The sequence below is a fragment of the Sesamum indicum genome, linkage group LG10 (genome assembly GCF_000512975.1).
Source record: "Sesamum indicum cultivar Zhongzhi No. 13 linkage group LG10, S_indicum_v1.0, whole genome shotgun sequence".
Lineage (NCBI taxonomy): Eukaryota > Viridiplantae > Streptophyta > Magnoliopsida > Lamiales > Pedaliaceae > Sesamum > Sesamum indicum.
This window is the reverse complement of record NC_026154.1, coordinates 13,664,927-13,684,305: the sequence shown is the minus strand read 5'-3', so window position 1 is coordinate 13,684,305 and position 19,379 is coordinate 13,664,927. Positions and strand designations below refer to the sequence as shown.

The following is a 19,379-nucleotide window of genomic DNA, read 5'->3' as shown; positions in this document are numbered from 1 at the left end:
ATGAATACATTTACAGGATCCTTGCAATTTTTTGGGAAGTGCTTAATTTAATGAGTGGATGACCTGGTGGTCATTAATTTCGGATTAGGGCCATGGTCCATGCACTTAAATTATCAATCACCCATTATCATAAAAATTCCTGAACAAAATCAGCTTGTGAGTAGAAACTGAATACCTAGTCACTTCACCAGCTTCATTGGTGAGCATTTCAGTACCACGCCTTCCAACAACAACCTGAAATCATTAGTCACCAAAGTATCATCATATCCACGGAAATTCTACATATACTTCCATTTACATTATACACTCTACAAAACTCATATATGACGTAACTTCCTTAAATACCAATAAATCCATTTAACATCTATTCTAGCATCCACAGAAAGTCTCCAATTGGTATAATTCAACTTGTAAAACATATGCAACAGGCTACCAAAATCATAGAGCATTTATCCTGAATAAATGGAGAAAAAAATTAGTCTTTTCACAGAAAATGAAAAGCATACTCACGAGGAATTGGTAGATGCTCATGCTGGCATCAATGGCGATTTCGCGGCCAAAATAGCTTTCTAACTTCTGCTCCTTAATCGCCATCGGCGCATTGTCCGCCAATAGATTAGTTAAACCCTAGAAATTACGCAACACACACAAATTTTGAGTTTGGCAGTCGAGAGAAAAATAGAATTACAGGATAAATAGATACCTTAATTCCCATTTGAATTGCAGAAAACTGATCAAGGGCAACACGAATATACGTTTACAGTTACGACGCAACAGCATAGAAGAAGGGTTTAATCCTTTCGCGCCCTCGTATGAATATCTATTTTCCAGGTCCTTTTTTTTCTCCTCCCTGAATTTTTAGGGATATCTATACAATGTTTTAGAATTACTTTTTGCCAATAATTATTTAAAATAGAAATTAGGGATGATTACACTTTTCTTTTCTAAAGTTTGGTGCAACTATTAGATTCTATGTGATTTGAAAAATTACACCTAATACTTTTAAAGTTTGTTTTCATCTAAAAAATAGGTACTCCGTTAGTCAAAATTCACTGAATTTGTTGATATTAATAAAAAGAATTAAATAAAAATTAATATTTACCATCGATTGATTTATTAATGATTTATTGTAGGTCAATCAAGTTTTTTTCCTATTAAACTATTCTTATAATAGTAGAAATATACTCCTTATATACATTAATATTTCAAGATTTGTAAGGACAATTTAGTCATAAAAAGATTTATTTGACCTGTGATAAATGAGTAATAAAACAGTAGAAGATAAAAATAATTTTTATTTAATTTTTTTATTAATATCAACAAATTCGATGATTTTTTACTAACAAATGAACTTATTTATTGGACAAAATCAAACATAAAAAATACTAGAAGTAATTTTCCAAATTATAGAGAATTTATGTATAATTATACAAACCTTAGTAGATGGAACTGTAATTATCCCTATAAATTACTATAAAAGTACATTAACATATATATCGAGAAATAATACATTAAAAACTATCAGAAAAGTAGACAAGTATCACATAAGTATAGTTTTATTTTGAGGCAAATTCAAATTAAAGATTCATTGAACATATTAATAATTCGAAACCACAGAGAGTTTATATATAATTGTACTGAACCTTAGGGGAGAATGCAATTATCCCTAAATAGATTGTTTCATCTAAAGTTTAGCCTAATAAAGAATTTATGTGATCTGAGTTCATATTAGGCTAAGACATTTAGGTCTTTTTGAATCTTGAATCAGTTTTAGGGATCTCCATATTAATCCTACAAGACAGATTTTATAAGAAGAACTTAGAAAACATCCCGATTATAGTTCATCGATACTTAAGTCGGTAAGATAGTAAAATTTATACCTAGGGCATAGAAAACATGCTTTTTTTGTAAACTATTAACGCAATTATGCTCATACAGTTGTAGTCTCGTACATGCTCATGTTTGAACTAAATCAAATTCGAATTGGTACGACTCGAACGCAATATGAGCAGATGCAAGACCTATTAAGAGATAAAATAAATAAGGATATTTTAGTTATTTCGGGTACCTAAATATGATTCTCGCATGAGATTGCGAGTCAGTAAAATTTTATCCAAATTCATGATATAATATATATGTTGGGAAATTATACAAAAATATATAGGTAAAATTACATTTATATCTCTTGAGGTTAGGTTCAAATGGACGAATACCTTTTATCTTTTGTAAAACTATAAGTACACCCCTTTAAGAGGTTTTAGTGTAATGTACATCATGTGTTGAGGGGGTGTTTGTGTAAACTTTTGCTATTGAGTAAGTGTGCATTTGTAATTACAACTACACTTCAAGGGTGTACTTATAATTTTATAAAAAAATAGAGAATATTTGTGTATTTTAACCTAATCTCATGAGTTGTCAATATATTTACTTGAATATATACAAAGTAGAAGCAGTAGTAGTAGTAATATATATATATATATATAGGAAAAACAACACTTTTCTTCCAGTTTTTTGTTCAATTGGTTATGAGATTCTTACTTTTGATCTTGTAACTTCTAAATAGTACATTTTTTATCCCATAACACTTTTCTGTTAGATATTTTAATGAAATATGCACGTGCAGATATGTATCGTGAAACTAAAAATACTATTTTTTAAAAGTAAAAAAACTAAAAGCAAAAATCGTGTAATTAATGAAACCAAAAATAATATTATATTAAATTATGGTTCAAAAATATTATTTTCTCTGTATATGTAAATATATATATATATATATATATAAGCTCCAAGAATGCATGTGATTTGTCGTAAAACTGTATTATTGAGAAGTAGATTGAAATGATGAGGCGGAACTTGAGTTGATATCCTCTCGTCTTATTATGTGCTAGTCATTTTTCCACTGATTTGACAATAATCAGGATGGTATTAGGTTCATCAATAATGTCCCACTGTAGCATTTAGATTGAAGTTTCATTAATAAATTTGAAATGATAGTTTCAAGTTACATCGCACGTATAATGGATATTTATTTTACTTAATATAAATAATTTATTATAATAAATATTTATCTTATTTAATATGAATTTATTGATCAAATTAATATTGATATGTGTAAAATAACGAACGGGTTGATTTTTCGACGAACTCGAGCTCCTCGCTGAAAAGAAGATATGAACTAATTCTAATGAAGTATGGTAAAAGATTGTGAATAAAAACGAAAAATGAGTGAGAGAAATTGCTTATGAGTGTGCAGAAAAGTTGTCCCCAACTTAAGGGGATAAACCTGTTTTTATAGCCGAGATCCCCTAGTGGCGAGGAGGTCTAATCTCTGAGAGGGAGTTGCGGGATTCTATCTAAGCGTGGTGAGTTCAACGAGATGAGAATCTTTCATCGTCAGGGGACTATCCTTCTGAACGTTCTCGTCAGCTCCTTCTTTTAATCATATTTAGCTACTTGGACTGTGTGCATAGTTGTTTGCCAAGATGGAATTGAATTCTTTGGGCCTCCTATGAACAAATCATTATCTTGGGGTTTTGTTTTCTCGGGCCATGACCGGACGAAGGCTTGTAAGAACCCTTCCTCCTTTTTTTCCTTCGTCGGGTCTTTTAGATTTTCTGTTGGCCGAAAAGTGGTCCTAACTTTGGGACTTGTACGGCCACATCAAATATATTTATCAAGTTATTAATATTAATATAAATTATATAATCATTATTTCTATTTTTTAAAAAAATGGTATTATTTGTACTTCATCAAACTTCTGAGAGGGGACAACAACAAAGCAATAGAAATCATTAACACTATGTTTGAATTTTGAATCATGTTTGATTAGATATTTGGGATGTAAAAATATATTAAGTGCTTGATTGTTTTTGAAAATGTTTATACCACCAAACATCGATCAAAAACTCGTTATCATATGCTTTGATTATTGTTAGTATCATATTTTATCCTTAAAAAACAATTCAGCAGAGAAATGATGTCTCTTGGAACTTATAAGTCGTGCAAGTGTTTGTTTGATGTGATACGTGTTGCTAGTATTGTTATATTGAAAAAAACATTATATATTTAGTAAATTTAATAATTAAAAAAATATACAAGCATATAATTATAGAAATAAATATACGTAAATGTTTGAAAAATGGAATATGTTTATTTGCTTTTTGTGGGTTCTGGCGCATCGATTAGAAAAAAATTGTTTAAAAAAATATAAACACCCCTCGATTTGAACATCCATCTAACAACTAGTTCATTTCGTTAGCCTTCGGGTGAAGTGATTAAAATGCTTTGAATTATAATTTCAGAATTTTTAAAATATGTTTATGGACTAATATGCCCTGTAAATTATTTACTTCAACCACCCTCAATTTTTTTATATATATATTTTTATAGACTTGTTTTTATTAGTAATTTTCACCTTATCGTTCAAGAACCACATAATTATTTTTCATCTGAATGGGCCGTTTTTGATTTTTCAAATAATAAAATATTCGTAATTATATCAAAATTGAGAAAGAGTAAATATAATTTTACCCTAAAATTTAATGATCAACCGTGGGCTGAAAAATTCAAGAAATCATAATACAAAAAACTGGAAGTGGCATCATTATCCAGGATGATATATCATAAAGTTTCCTCCATTTGGAAAGGAATTTGAAGCATAAAACAGAGTTTTCTGATGGGATTGAAATTTGCAAAGAGGGGTTTGAAGTTGGAGGGTAGTGAAATTCCAGGTGGGAATGATGAGACTCAATGTATGTAATCTGGAAAAATTGTAGGGACCTCTGCATGTTCTTGGGATGGAGAAAAATCTTTGCTTTTTATTCATTGCATGATTTCCCAGTGTAATCAAATCAGGATTTTTGGTTACATGAATGTTCTTTTCATGTGGGCTATATTTGAATTAATGAATTTGTAATTTTATGAAAGAATTATCTGTATTCGAAGGATTTGAAGTCTCTCGATATTTAAAAAAGTACAGTTTAAAATAAATATTGAAAATTTTGAATTTAGATTGGGAAATACACCTTTCATCCCATAATTTAATGCGTTTCCACTTTGGTTCCAGTGATTGCGGGATTCTCACTTTTGGTTCCTTAGCTTCTAGAAAGTATCATTTTTTTGTCCTATCATATCATTTCGTTAAATATTTTAATGTAAATCACCGCATGCTTAGCATGTGATCTTTAATGCCTTTACAATTCTGGTCCCTTTAGTTAAGGAATTCTTACTTTTTGTACCATAACTGTCAAAAAATAGCACTTTTGATCTCATGCGCTTAACACCCACGTGGTTTTTTTATTAAATATCTAATGAAAAGGTGTCATAAAGCTAAAAGTGTTGTTCTTTTAAAGTTAATGATTCAAAAATTAAGACCAAAAGTAGAAATATCTTAAATTACGAGACGAAAAATATAATTTCCTCAACTTAAATTATTCACACAAATATAAAAAATTTATTATTAAAAATTTAAAATTTATGATTTCAAATCCATGGATTCGAATACAATGACAGAGAATTCAATTTACTTTAGTTGTCGGCTCAAAGGATTGTGGTGGATTATCCACTTTGTTGTGGATGGGTACATACCATACTTTAATTCGGACAAGTTCTTACAACTGTTTGAAGCTTTCTTTTTTCATGAATGCTACTTTTTAAAGTTCTTATTTTTCATAAATATAAAAACTTAGGTCATGTTTTTAATCAAAAAATTTGATGGGATATTGTCCAATTTCCTCACTGCAACCCCACCAACACAATTAGAATTAAACTCATCTTTCGTCGGGATTGAGGCTCAATTTGGTTAATTATGGCACGATATGATAATTTTGAAATAATTAATTTTAGAGCAAGTGATAATTGAAAAATGGCCAAACAACAAAAGAAATTGTGTTTGCACTCACAATGTGGGCTCGGACGGAAAATTCTTACCCAAATTAAATGTAACATAACTAAACCAATCTCATAACAAATATGATGCACTTGTCATGTGATTTGTCGCTTTTCTTAAATTGTACTATGTAATCGATTCAGATCTGATCAAATTCAGTTTGAATTGGAATTTTCTAACTTAAACTGCTCAAATATCATAGGTCAGAGGACTAAATATTATGAGTCGACCACCGTCACCCCGTAACAAATACTTAGCAAAATTTAAGTGATGGACCCCTTGCACAGAGTTGGCCATTTGAAGCAAGAAGTGACAATCAGATTGGAAAAAGGAAGAACATGTGATGTGATCACTTTGGACACAACTTTTTGCAGATGGGTTCAGGTAAATCTGTTCTCTTCCCTATGGTTTTATTATGTGGTTTTTGAATGAATCGGATGCGTTACGTTTAAGTCTTTCGTGTCAAACGGAATCACCGTAAAAAAAAGACCTCAATGTCCGTAAAGTCCTATAAATATGAGTACATAATCTACTTTTTATAACAGTATTTCGTTTCTTTGTTTACTTCAGATATATATGTTTATTTAGTCGATATGATGAATCAGTATTTACATTTGAATGTGATTGATGATATAGTAACAATCAAATTTGTCAGTACCAAATGTACGAAACACCTGGTCAAATGTCTGATACCCTGAACCAAACCGGTCGAAACTAAAATCAAATATGTGACGGAGTACGGATTACACGAGTAAATTTATAATTAGAAAAAATATTTTTTTAGTCCATTAAGTATGCCCAATTTTAATTTTAGTCCTATAAGTATGCCATTTTTTGTTAACTCCAGTAACTTGCAAAATTGATTAGTTTTAGTCCTCCGGTTGATTGGATTTATAATTTGCGCTGGAAAAATGACATGGCATGACACCTAGATGCATTTTTATTGATTTATAATCCTATGTGGCTAAAATTATGATGTGGAAGACAAGTTGGCCATCTTTTGGAGGGAAGAAATGTGACTTTTCTTCTCTCCAAACTTGCACAAAAGATGGCCAACTTGTCTTTCACATCATAATTTTAGCCGCATAGGATTATAAATCAACAAAAACACATCTAGGTGTTCATGCCATGTCACTTTTCGGGCACAAATTATAAATCCAATCGACCCGAGGACTAAAACTAATCAATTTTGCAAGTTATTGGAGTTAATAAAAAATGGGCATATTTATAGGACTAAAATTAAAATTAGGCATACTTAACGGACTAAAAAAATATTTTTCCCTTTATAATTACTAAAGATGTAGGACTAAATGTCTCATTCACCATAGTTACGTGACTATAAATTTAATATCACTATTTTTTTCTTAAATTTACAAAAAAAAATTAGATTTCATACATGTAAAGTGTGTATATTACATAAAAAAAATAAATACTATCAAAATAATATCAGTAAATAAATGGAAATATATTTTACACAAACTTTTTCCCTATCTATAAGGTCAATTAATTTATGTAGCACATCATGAAGACATTGTTGTGTGTTGTACATTCGAATTAATTATTCTGTAGGACATAAGATATAAATCTCATGATAATGAATTATTACCGTGATCATGATCTTAGAGAATAATTTGACAGGATACCGAAAATATAATTTTAGTCCGATAACTTATGGATAGTAGTGTTTTTGATTCAATACGAACTGATTTTTTCGCAATTTAGTGCCGTAATTTTAAAACTTTGACAATTTTAAAATCATGATTCACCTAGTTCGATTTTTTTTAAATTTTTATTTAAAAAAACAAAAAAAATATAATAGGGCAAAGTTGACAATTTCATACCTCCATCCAAGAATTACATAATTCCATCAAATATTTTGTAATTTTTCAAAAACGAGGGGGTACTCGTAATTACACGAAAATCTCGAGGAGGTCGTTGTAATTTACCCTAAATTGATTTATATAACTATAAAAATAATTTAATTGGGTCATGTACAAGTCACATAATTTTTCGACTAAATTAACCGAAAAAAGAACTAAAATGGCTAAAACTTTAAAATTATAAGCTTAATTGCTAAAATCAATTAATACAAAAAAAAAAAAATATCACTTTCCTGATCTAAAGGACTAACATTGCAATTTTTTCGACATGATAGCTAGGTAGATAGGTTGCTTTCATTAGGTTCAAGTTACTATCATTGATACTCAATTGGAAGCTGGAAAATGTTCTCCAATTTATTTCTTTCATATTAAAGGGTAGTAATGTCCTTTCCCTTTAATTTCTTCTTGAACCCTAAAATAGAGAATGTTGACTTTAGAACAAATTATAAATTAAACATTTAAGAAAATTTGACTAATTACTAGGTTTCAATATTTTTTTTCTTAAGTGAAAGTGATCAACTATTATTCTTTTCTGAATAAGTCGATTACAACATTAATATAAGCAAATACCAACAACAATAATAATTATATATCATTCATCAATATCAGATAACTAAATTTAATCAACACCTACTATTAAAATATAATAACATCGTATACGTTGGTGGGTTTGAACCCACGACCATAGAGTCATGGGGCTTCACTTCGCCAATTGAGTTAGGCCTCATCGGCAATTAGGTTTGAAATTAAAGTCCATACCAAATTTGAGTTTTAAATGTGTTCAAGATAAATTCGCATAAATATCCACATTAGTTTGGATTCGGCTAAATTGGATTGAAACATATAAAATACAACCTATTACGAGACTCATTTACATCAAAAAAATTCATGAAATTTAAGCCCACTAGAAGTGAGCCCAGGTTACCAAACCCTACCCATGCCTATAAAAAGGGGCGTCCACCGCACAACTCATTACACACAACACGCAACAATCACGTAATAAGTTTGATGGTGTGATTGATCATTTTTTTTAAATTATACTCTAATTACACTTATTATATAATCAATTTAGATTTGATTCAACTCATTTTGTATGAAAATTTGGCAAAATTCATCTTAGCATATGAAAATAAAGTACAATATTACGTATACTAGTAGCAAGCTCAAAAAGCAGTGTGGATTATCCACTTTGTTGTTTTATGGAGCATACAATACTCCAATTCGGGTTAAAATCTCATGATTCAGTTCGAGATGATAAATTCGAATATTATAAAGGTATGCGTATTTATTTTATTTTTATATAAATTTATTATTATTTATTAATATTTCATAATACAAATACTTTAATTCAAAGTAGTTTTTTTCAAGTTTTATCTAATTTTTCATGACCAGTCAAATTCAATGATATAGTTTGAGCGGAGGGAGAGAAGTTTTGTAGGAGACTGCCCGTTTTACGACTTGTCCATTCCAAACCAGAAGTTTCCTAACTATGAAGAAACTTTGTGCCAGATGGAAATATACATAATATGACCTTAGCAATAATTCTATGATAATGTCCAAATAATCGTCGGACTCAATTGATAAAGACGGACCATTTGTTATTAGATTATAGTGATAGAGATATATAGATAATAATAATAATAAGATCAACATATTTTTACAGGACAAGAATCAACGTGTTTTTTACTCGGGTCATTGGAATCAGACTCGACCCACCCGCTAGCTATCGTAGAATCATAACCGGCGATCCTCACGCAACTAAAAAGTTTAGATTATGCCGTGTGGACCCGTACGGGTACGGACATCTAACCCTATAAGTACCCCCCAACTATTTTGGTCAATGGTACGTATTATTATCTTGAGGAAAGCCACTCTTTAACACTTCAAATGACTTTTCCCTTTGAGGGTTTTTGCTGGGACCCCTCCCGACGAGCCTAACAATATGTTCATCCTTCTTTGATTTTGAAGCACCTCGAGGTCGGACTATCCTCAAGAAGACCTCGAACTCTGACCCGAATCAAGTTGTAAATTTGATTCCTTCTTGCAATGATGAAAAATCTGTAAGTACCTTTATAAGCGATCTATGATTTTAGGCGTATGCTTTGATATGTGGTGGTGATTGGATCAGGGTAATGGTTTTTCGTACTAAAAGAAAAGGAAAAAAAATAAAAATTAATGTTTGGCAAAAAAAAAACTAGTATTGTATAAATTAAACCCCTTTATTTATTATCTATATATAATAAAATAGAAACATATAGGTTGGTAACATGTATCTGTATACTAGATCACTAAATCAGATCGTTGGTTTATAGATGAATAATGAGCAAAAATTGCATTTAGGGTGCGTGAAAATCACTGCAAGCTTTAAGGATCTTTTTATTTTATTTTTCAAAATGCGAAAATTTTTTTTGATAATTTTTACTATAAGAAAAATTTTAAACATTTCATATATCACAGAAAACGATTGATATTTTCCCAGTTAATAATTGATTGGGGCACCACAATCCTACCTTGAAACAAGGTACTAGCAAGAACATTATAAATTAATAATTGACTTAAAATATTACAATCGATCAAGAACAGAATGACCTAATTCTATCGTTTAAGGCTGCAAAAAGGTCAACTCATCTACATCAAAGTCATTATCATCTTTATTACCACATATGTATACTTAGGTTGCTTTTATTTAATTCAAGACAATTATCATTGTTATCCCATTGGAAGGTGTAACGTTTGGATCTTAGAAAATTATTGGCATAATGATGGTCTTCAAGAATAATTTGAGAGGGCACGTAGGTTGCTTTCTTTCGATTCAAAGGTATTATCATTAATGTTATTCGATTGGATGATGTAATTACACTTTGGAGTGATGCAACAATAGGATAAATTAAATTACAACGAGTTTTTATAAAATTTGGCATAATTATAAGTATTTTCTTATTGTTTGAAAAATTATAAACACTCTCTTGATTTTGACGATCGTCTAACAACTAGCCCAACCTGTTAATCTCCTTTAGGTTTTATTTATTTTTGTGATGAACTGACTAAAATGCCCTTATGGATTATGAATTATAATTATTTATTTATTTATTTTAAATATTCTGAATTTTTTATGGACTAAATGGATAATTTTTTATAAGCTCAAGATTAATTTTCCATCCATCTTGTCCGATTTTTATTTTTATTTTTAAGAAATATATATATAGAAATGATAAAGTTGACAATTTCAAATTTTCATCCAATAATTATATAATTTTTGTCAAACGTCAGGGGGGAGTATTTTTAATTTTTCAAATAATGAAAAAATATTAGTAATTATGTCAAATTTTATAGAAGCTCGTTGTAATTTACCCTTTAATTAATTTTATGTTTCATCTTACATTCTATTTTTTAATATTATTTATTTTTTAGAAAGGTAAATTATATTTAGACTTTCGATAGTTTGATTTAATTAAAATTACCATGGTTTGAGAATATTAATACATTCTTGAAATTTGACATGATTGTGTAATCATGTAGAAATGTCAGTATTACCATTGTGTTCCTTTTTTTGAGAAAAAAATAAATAAAAGTGAAGCCCAGAATTGAATATTGTAAGGGAGATTAATGTAAATATTGGAAATAGATATATTTTTTCTCTTTTAATTGATACAATTATATAAGGTCAGAATTCATTTTTTTTGTTGAAGGGTATAATTGGAAGTCCACCATATTTTTCAACCAGGGGTTTCTAGCGTTGGATGAATGTTAGTATTAGGGGTATTGATAATTTACTAAACAATGGGATTTTATTCTAATTAGGCTAAATGGTAAAATTACATTTTAGTTCGACAGGATATAGGGTTCATCACTTATGATCCTCAGCTTGCGGGATTTTCAAAATGATCCCAAAATTTTAAAAAAAATCGACACAGTTCCGAAATTGAGAAAGTTCGACATATTTAATCTCATATATCCTGTGAAATAGAGGACTAAGAGTTCGTTTGACTCAAGTGAGAGGAAAAAGGAAGTGAAAGGGGGTGAATAATAGTTTTCCTTCAAGTTATTTGGTATGATTGGTACGAGAAAAATATATTGAAAAGAAAATACTATTTTTTAACCATTATCTTATTTTGTATTAGAAAATAAATAAATTAATATTAGATTAATGATCAAAATATTTGTTACAATTTTTATCTTTTAATTATAAATAATGTTTCGATCTCATTTAAAAAAATAACAATTAATATAAATTATATAACTGTGATTAATTAGTATCCGTAAAAGTGTGAAAATTGGGATATGTTGGCACATGCATGAAGATGAATGAGTTAGTGGGTGAGGTGGATGGATGGAGCTGTCTAAATCTGCGATGTAACTTTTCTTGTACGAGAACCAGTAAGATTTTTGTCGTTCAAAGTTCAGAGAATATTTCATATTTCCCAAAAATTATTATACGATACAAACAAATATATGTTGCGTGTGTTATAAGTATTCTCCAAACACATTAGGTTGATGTGAAATAATATTAAATTATGAAAAAAATAATAACAAAGTTATATATATATATATATATATATATATACCTGGGATAATTACACCGCTATTATATGATGTATTGTATAATTACACGTAAATTTCTTATAATTTAAAAAATTACATTTGCGATCTCTGATGTTTGGTTCCATCTAACGAATAGATCCAGCTGTTAGTTAAATTCACTGAATTTGCTGATATTAGCACAAATATTGAATGAAAATTCATATTTAAACCTAATTGACTTATATTATTGACTTATTGTAGGTTAATTAAATCTTTTTTTTATTAAACTAGCCTTTAGCGCGTGTGAGGAGTTACCGTCGTCACCTGTATGAGAGTAAATACTTTTCTAACTAAACTAGCCTTATATATCTTCACGTGCTAATACGTGTGATGAGGTATATCATTACCCTTATAAGAGCATAGCTTTGTTAGAAAATATTTGTTTAATTACAATAAGTTCGTAAGTAATCAATGGGGGAATGAATATGGATTTTTATTCAAATTTGTTCGCTAATATTAGCAAATTTTGTAAATTTTAACTAACGGATAAATCATTTGATAGATAAAAATAGTACTAGATATAATTTTTCGAACCAAAAGAGTTAACATGTAATTATATCAAATCTTAGGGGACGACAGTGGAATGATCCCAATATATATACATATTTTCATTGAAAATTCCTTATATACACTCTCTCTCTCTTAATTTCTCTCTCTATATATTTATATATATCTATTATAGATAACTTTTTATAGTTGTGCTTGTGACCTAACGATAAAGGTCCTAGGACAGGGTCACAATCTTTAGAACTACCTAAATTTTTATTAATATCATGTTTGAGTTTTTCTTTAAGATGTTGTAAGGTGTTCAATAATTTTTAGGGATAATTACTTCTTTTTTCTTTTTAATTTGGTGTGATTACATGTAAACTTTTTGTAATTTGAGAAATTACATCTAACACCCCTGATATTTGCTTCCGTCTAACAAATAAGTCCCTTCATTAGTTGAAATTCACTGAATTTATTAATATTAATAAAAAAATTGAAAAAAAACTATATTTACCCCAATTGACTTATTACTAACTTTAAAGTAGGTCAAATAAAGCTTTGTATGACCAAATTACCCTTATACGTCTTTACACGTTAATACATGTGAGCATGTATATCTGTATCGTTATAAAAGTAGTTTAGTCCGAAAAAAATTAATTGATCTGCAATAAGTTACTAATAAATCAATCGAGGGTAAATATCAATTTTCATCCAATTTTTTTTGTTAATATCAATAATTCAGTGAATTCTGACTAGTGGGGGGACTTATTTGTTAGATTAAAACAAACTTCATGCGTGCTAAATGTAATTTCCCAAACCACATAAGGTTTACGTGTAATTACGTCAAACCTTAGGGGAGGGGAGTCTAATTATCCCTAATTTTTATAAAATGAGCTCATAATATTTAAAAATAAAATGTGAGGAGGTGATACAATATATATTTTATTTTATATTTTATTGGTAAAAAAGAAAAAGAGATCTTGAATTTTTTTAAATTCATAACAAATTCTTTCAATTTTATTCATATTGATTCCAAAATTGCCACTACTAAAAATCATATAATAAGTTCCATTAATAGCTTATTGTATTGGGAAATTTCTGTACCGTATTGAGAATAAGATTTAATATTTTATAAGTTTTAAAAATATTTTATAAAATATAAGTTTCTAAGATTTTTTAAAAATAAAAATTAACTTAGCCATATACCCTTTTAATTGGAGTTTTAAAAAATTCTTTTATATTATCCATTTGGATATTATTCAAAGAAAGAAAAAAAATTAAGTTTTCGAATTATTTCTAGTGATACAATTATTGGTGAAAAAGGTAAGAATATGTGGTAGTGGTGTATTACGAAGTTGAGATAAGAGTTTAATTTTTTTTTATTTTTAAAATAATTATTATCCGCTCTGGTGTTAATGATACAGTAATTTATCAACAAGATACAACGACTTACAATTTCAAAATAACAGCAGTATAAATTTTGAGAACAACGAAACAAACTTCTAAAATAATACTCTATTTTCATAATTGTTTTTTATTGCAGGTGGATGGACGCTATCACACGAACTTGTCATGTGTCGCACGCCGTAATCAATCAATTATTACAATTCAATCTGATTGAAATAAATTTATTCTTTAATTTTCACGAAGAACTTTTTTCTCCATCTTATTTTTTAATCTAATTTTAATATATAAATATATATATATATATACTCAATCTAAATATGGTGATTATTAAATATTAATTAATGAACCATATATATATATATGTATGTATGTGCAACGAATGAATTGTAATTAATAATTGAAACGGTAGATATTGAAAATGAAGTGTGTTGATAAAGAAAAGACATGCACACGAGCTTCACCACCAAATAATGTCGTTTAGCTTTGGACCTAATTATTATTATTATTATTATTATTATTATTATTTTGCCCTCTCACTTTACAACCTTAAGTTGCTTTGTGGTTGAATAGACAGCCTATGTAATGTAATATTGTAGGGGGTGGGGTGGGGTGGGGTACCCCAAAAATGTGTTACCATCCACTACAAAAGTTTACAAGCACTTCCATCATATTTTGTGGATAAGGCTGTCAATTCTTGGTTTTTTTTATAATATGCCACTATTTTTTTATTATATATTTTTATATATTATTATTTCCAACTCTTCCATTTTATTTCTCCTATAGCTTGTTGAAAATACATTGAAAATAGTGTTTTTAATTTGGTGTGGAAATAAATTATTGAAAAAATTATAAATTAAATAGTAGTATAAGTTGGATCGTTTGAAAATAAAAGTTAATAATGAAAAATATTGAAGTTTGGGTGTTTGAAAAAATATCTTAATATTTATAATTTTATCAAATAAGTTGACTAGACAAAAATTTACTATTGCCGGCATTTTTAATGGTTATAGACAAAAAACTGTGGTAAATAACTATTATTAATTATGACTAAATAAAATCGACGCAAAAACTCAGCTTATCCATCATGACAAATACTTGTGTCATGACTTTTAGACATGACAAATTTTTTAAACACGCTCGCAAAAACCACGAACAATAGCCGTGGTCAATTACTATTTACTACGACTATTTATTTTTTATTATGGTAATAACCATGGTTGAATGTTATATTTTTTCTAGTGGCGGCAGAAGTTGGTAGTGAAACTGCCTATATCTTTTAACTCAAATCAACTTAATTTAAGCAGTTTAAAAGTAGAAGTTGTAAACAATAACTCTTTACAGCAATAAGCTGAGAAGTGCTTATTTTAAGCCCGTACAAAAACTCCCTCAACAGCTCCCTACTAACCTATATAACTTCTTTTGAGTCTTACTGTAGCTTATAGGTGTAATTATCAATGTTAAGTTGTTTCTCAATGTATATTTTTATTTTTCACGCACCGTAATTTTCACTACTATTTATAACTTATTCCCACAATAAAAAAATAAAAAATATTACAAACACCCGTTAATTACTTATGTATAAGTCGGGACCAAATCCAAATTATCCAAAAAGACTAAAACATCCCCGATATTATCAAAATCGCCAATATCTGATTTTTAAATTAATGATCCACGTTGGATCATACAATTTAATTATATTTATAATTATATAGTTTTAGATGTCCGATATATTATTTTTCCAACACTAATATTTTTAAATTATTTATTGTATCAATTTTTAATGATTTAAACATCGAAAAATTATAATTATAATTTACCCAATATTATTTCTTACAGAGCTTTGTGAGAGCAACTATATTTGGATTAGCTCATCCGAGACCGAGTGAAAGACCAAAACACTTCTACCTACCCTAAATTCATACATGAGGGCAGTGTACATTTTATGAAAAGAAACAAAAATATTTAGTTTAAATTGGAGAATCTTAAAAAAAAAAAAAAAAAAAAACAAGAAAGAAAAAATCTTCAGTCACAGCAAATTTCTGACTTTTTTTAGGGTGTGATCTAATTATTAAATCTTTTAAATAAAGAGGTAATTAAATTATAATGATCATTACATAAAAAATATTAATAAATAATAATATAAATGAAAATGCACTATGACAGCAAAACATATGTAGTTATCATTTGCAAACATTTGTTGGCCAAATTGATAAAAATGAATTACTTTCAATTAGATAATTGTGAATTTAATTTTTTGATAAGTGTGATGACGTCATTTTTTTTAATATTTATATGTACTTATGTAAATAATTTATAATTTTAGGGGCATTATCTTAGCTAATTCGTGTTGATGGCTGAAACAGAAGCCATCCAAATATTTTCGTATAAAAAAAAATATAGCTGACTACAGAGAAAGAGAATAATAGCGATTAAAAAATAATAATAAGTGATAATTTTAATATTATCACAATTAACAAAAAAATTATTTCGAAATAATAATGAATTTCAATGTTTTAAGAGTGACTATTATTTTAATAAATTTGTTATCAGCAAGAATTAATTGCAAAAAAATTTCTGTATAAAAAAGTTGTTACTAAAAACAATCAGCAATACGTATACAATGACGATTTAGTGACAATAAATATTTTGTCGCTAATTATACACAGTGACAATTTTGTATAAAGTAATCACTGGTTACACTCTCTTCTCCTGAGATTTAGTGTAATTATACGTAAACTTCCTATAGTTGGAAAAATTATATTTAGTACTTATGAAATTTGCTTTCGTCTAACAAATAAATCCCACCACTAATCAAAATTCACCAAAATTTGCTGATATTATTAAAAGAACCGAATAAAAGTTCATATTTACCCCGATTGACTTATTACTGATTTATTACAGGTCATATAAATTTTTTTACAATTAAATTACCTTTATACATCTTCACACGTGAATGCATATGAGGAGGTATATTTTCATCGTTGTAAGAGTAGTTTAGTCAGAAAAAAATTGCTTGACCTGTAATAAATTAATTTAGTGTAAATATCAATTTTCATTCAATTCTTTTTCTTTTTTGATAATATTAGCAAATTCAATGAACCTTAACTAATGGATGCCTATTTGTTAGATGGATGCAAACCTCAACGATACTAAATGTAATATTTCAAACTATAAGAAATTTATATATAATTGCATAAAATCTCAGAAAAATGAGTGTAATTATCTCTAAATATTTTGATAATTAAATCCATTTAGGTGTGTTCAATATGGGCTATTAATATTATTATTCATAACACAAAAAGGAAATAAACTTCCAAAAATAGTAAAAAAAAATAAAAAAGAAAATAATTATTCAATAGCTTTGGGGCCACACTTTTTCACATGTGAAGAAAAGGGAGTTGTTTCCCACATATAACCAAAGCCCCTTCCAATTATTTGAGTGGCATTTCCAAAAGATGTCAATTGGTAGGGTTTTCAGGTCATTTTCAACCCTAATGCCACTCTCTTTTTCTTCATCACTTCATAACCATATCTTTCTTTATTAAAATAGCTTCACTACTTATGCAAATTTACTAATTTTATTAACTTTCCGTTGCAAATGTTCGTCGTTGTTTTGTCACATAATGTGTCGCAAAAATCGAAGATTTTTAACTTCCGTTACAATTCCATTACAAATTTGCCACAAACGCTTTCGTCACAAATGACGTGGGTTTTTTTTTTTTTGGGTATAGTGGAACAATATTCTCCTTTTAATTCAATTAATTTTCCGCACAGCATGGAATTACTAGGAGAAATTTAACATTTATCAATCATCGTTAAAAATAAATAGTCGTAGTAAAATAGTCATGACCATGGCCATGCAACAGATTTATCATAAAAAAAAAGTTCCAGTGAATCTAAAATAATAAAATGATTTTTTAAGGATAATTTACGCTTTCTGTATAGTTATTTTTCTTAGTTTATTTAGAGATATATTTGTTTCATTTTTAGAACCATGTATTATATTTCATTTTGTTTAATTTGTAGCATATATCTTTACAAATAATTTTTTTATTAATAACATTATTTTCTTGACCATATTAATTACTTTTATTTTTGTTTTTAAATTACAAAATTAGCTAGAACAACTCAATCAAGAAAAATTACTTCATTTTTGGCATGACCATCCAATATTCCAAATCTTTGACTAAGAAATCCAATCTGTTGTGTTTGGACACATCAAATTAATAATATTTGTCATATAATTAATCACTTTCCTTAAATTACATACAAATTACATAACAAATATAATATACATACTCGATCATCACATAATTAGCCTGCATCTGCTCGAACCTGATTCGAACTATATACAATTTTTCAGCACAAAACCCTTTATAATTCCAGGACATGGTCAATAAAACATCTGATTCTTTTCCATATTTTGTTCCTAATATGTCAAAAAATCACCAAGAATTAATAGCTCCCAATTCCCAAAAAAAAAAAAGTCAAAACCAAGAAATAATCAGATCATAAATACACCTCAACATTACATGATTAGATGTTGTAATATCAATTAATACACACGCATTGAATAATAGAATGTACGTAGTTGACAAATCCAGATTTTGAGTTGGTAAAACTTACCTTTCTATTCAAAATTTTTCCCATGTACTATGTGAATGGCTTTATGTGATGATTACTGACCTGTCTTAAAAAGGAGCCTACAATTTCAAATCCAGGATCCAAAGCCATCTTCTGAGGGGTATATTACCCCCCCCCCATCTCCACTAACCCCTGCGAAAGTGAACCAAAAACCTTAGCTGCCACCCCATTGTGTCCTAATCATAAGCAAGAGAGAGAGAGAGAGAGAGAGATGAATGAGATGTCAATGGACATAATGTACAATGTTCCTAATTGCCTATATGTATGATTTCAGGCATTCTCATTTTCCACATACAACACTCCACATTTTTCCCTCCTAACTAGCTAGTAAAAGAGAGAAACCAAACCAAGACTAGGTTGTCTGAGAGCCAAATACCACAACTTCCCAAACCATGGTGAGTTTATGCAGTTTTTTGGTCATAAACAAATGGAACAGGTTAATGGGTTCTTGGAATTAACGTCGTCGTCTGCGTTATGCTAACAGCGATGCA

General features: G+C 28.6%; 1 protein-coding gene across 3 annotated transcripts in view; it reads right to left on the bottom strand.

Annotated features, from left to right (window-relative positions):
- LOC105172470 (flap endonuclease 1) overlaps positions 1-862 on the bottom strand; it is a 5,595-nt gene extending 4,733 nt beyond the window's left edge. For all 3 annotated transcript variants that reach the window (XM_020697277.1, XM_011093912.2, XM_020697278.1), the window contains exons 1-3: positions 704-862; positions 511-627; positions 176-234 (exon numbers count right to left, since the gene is read on the bottom strand). In XM_020697277.1, coding sequence (XP_020552936.1) covers positions 176-234; positions 511-627; positions 704-715 — 188 coding nt within the window. In that variant the 5' untranslated portion in view covers positions 716-862. The remainder of the gene's footprint in view (positions 1-175; positions 235-510; positions 628-703) is intronic.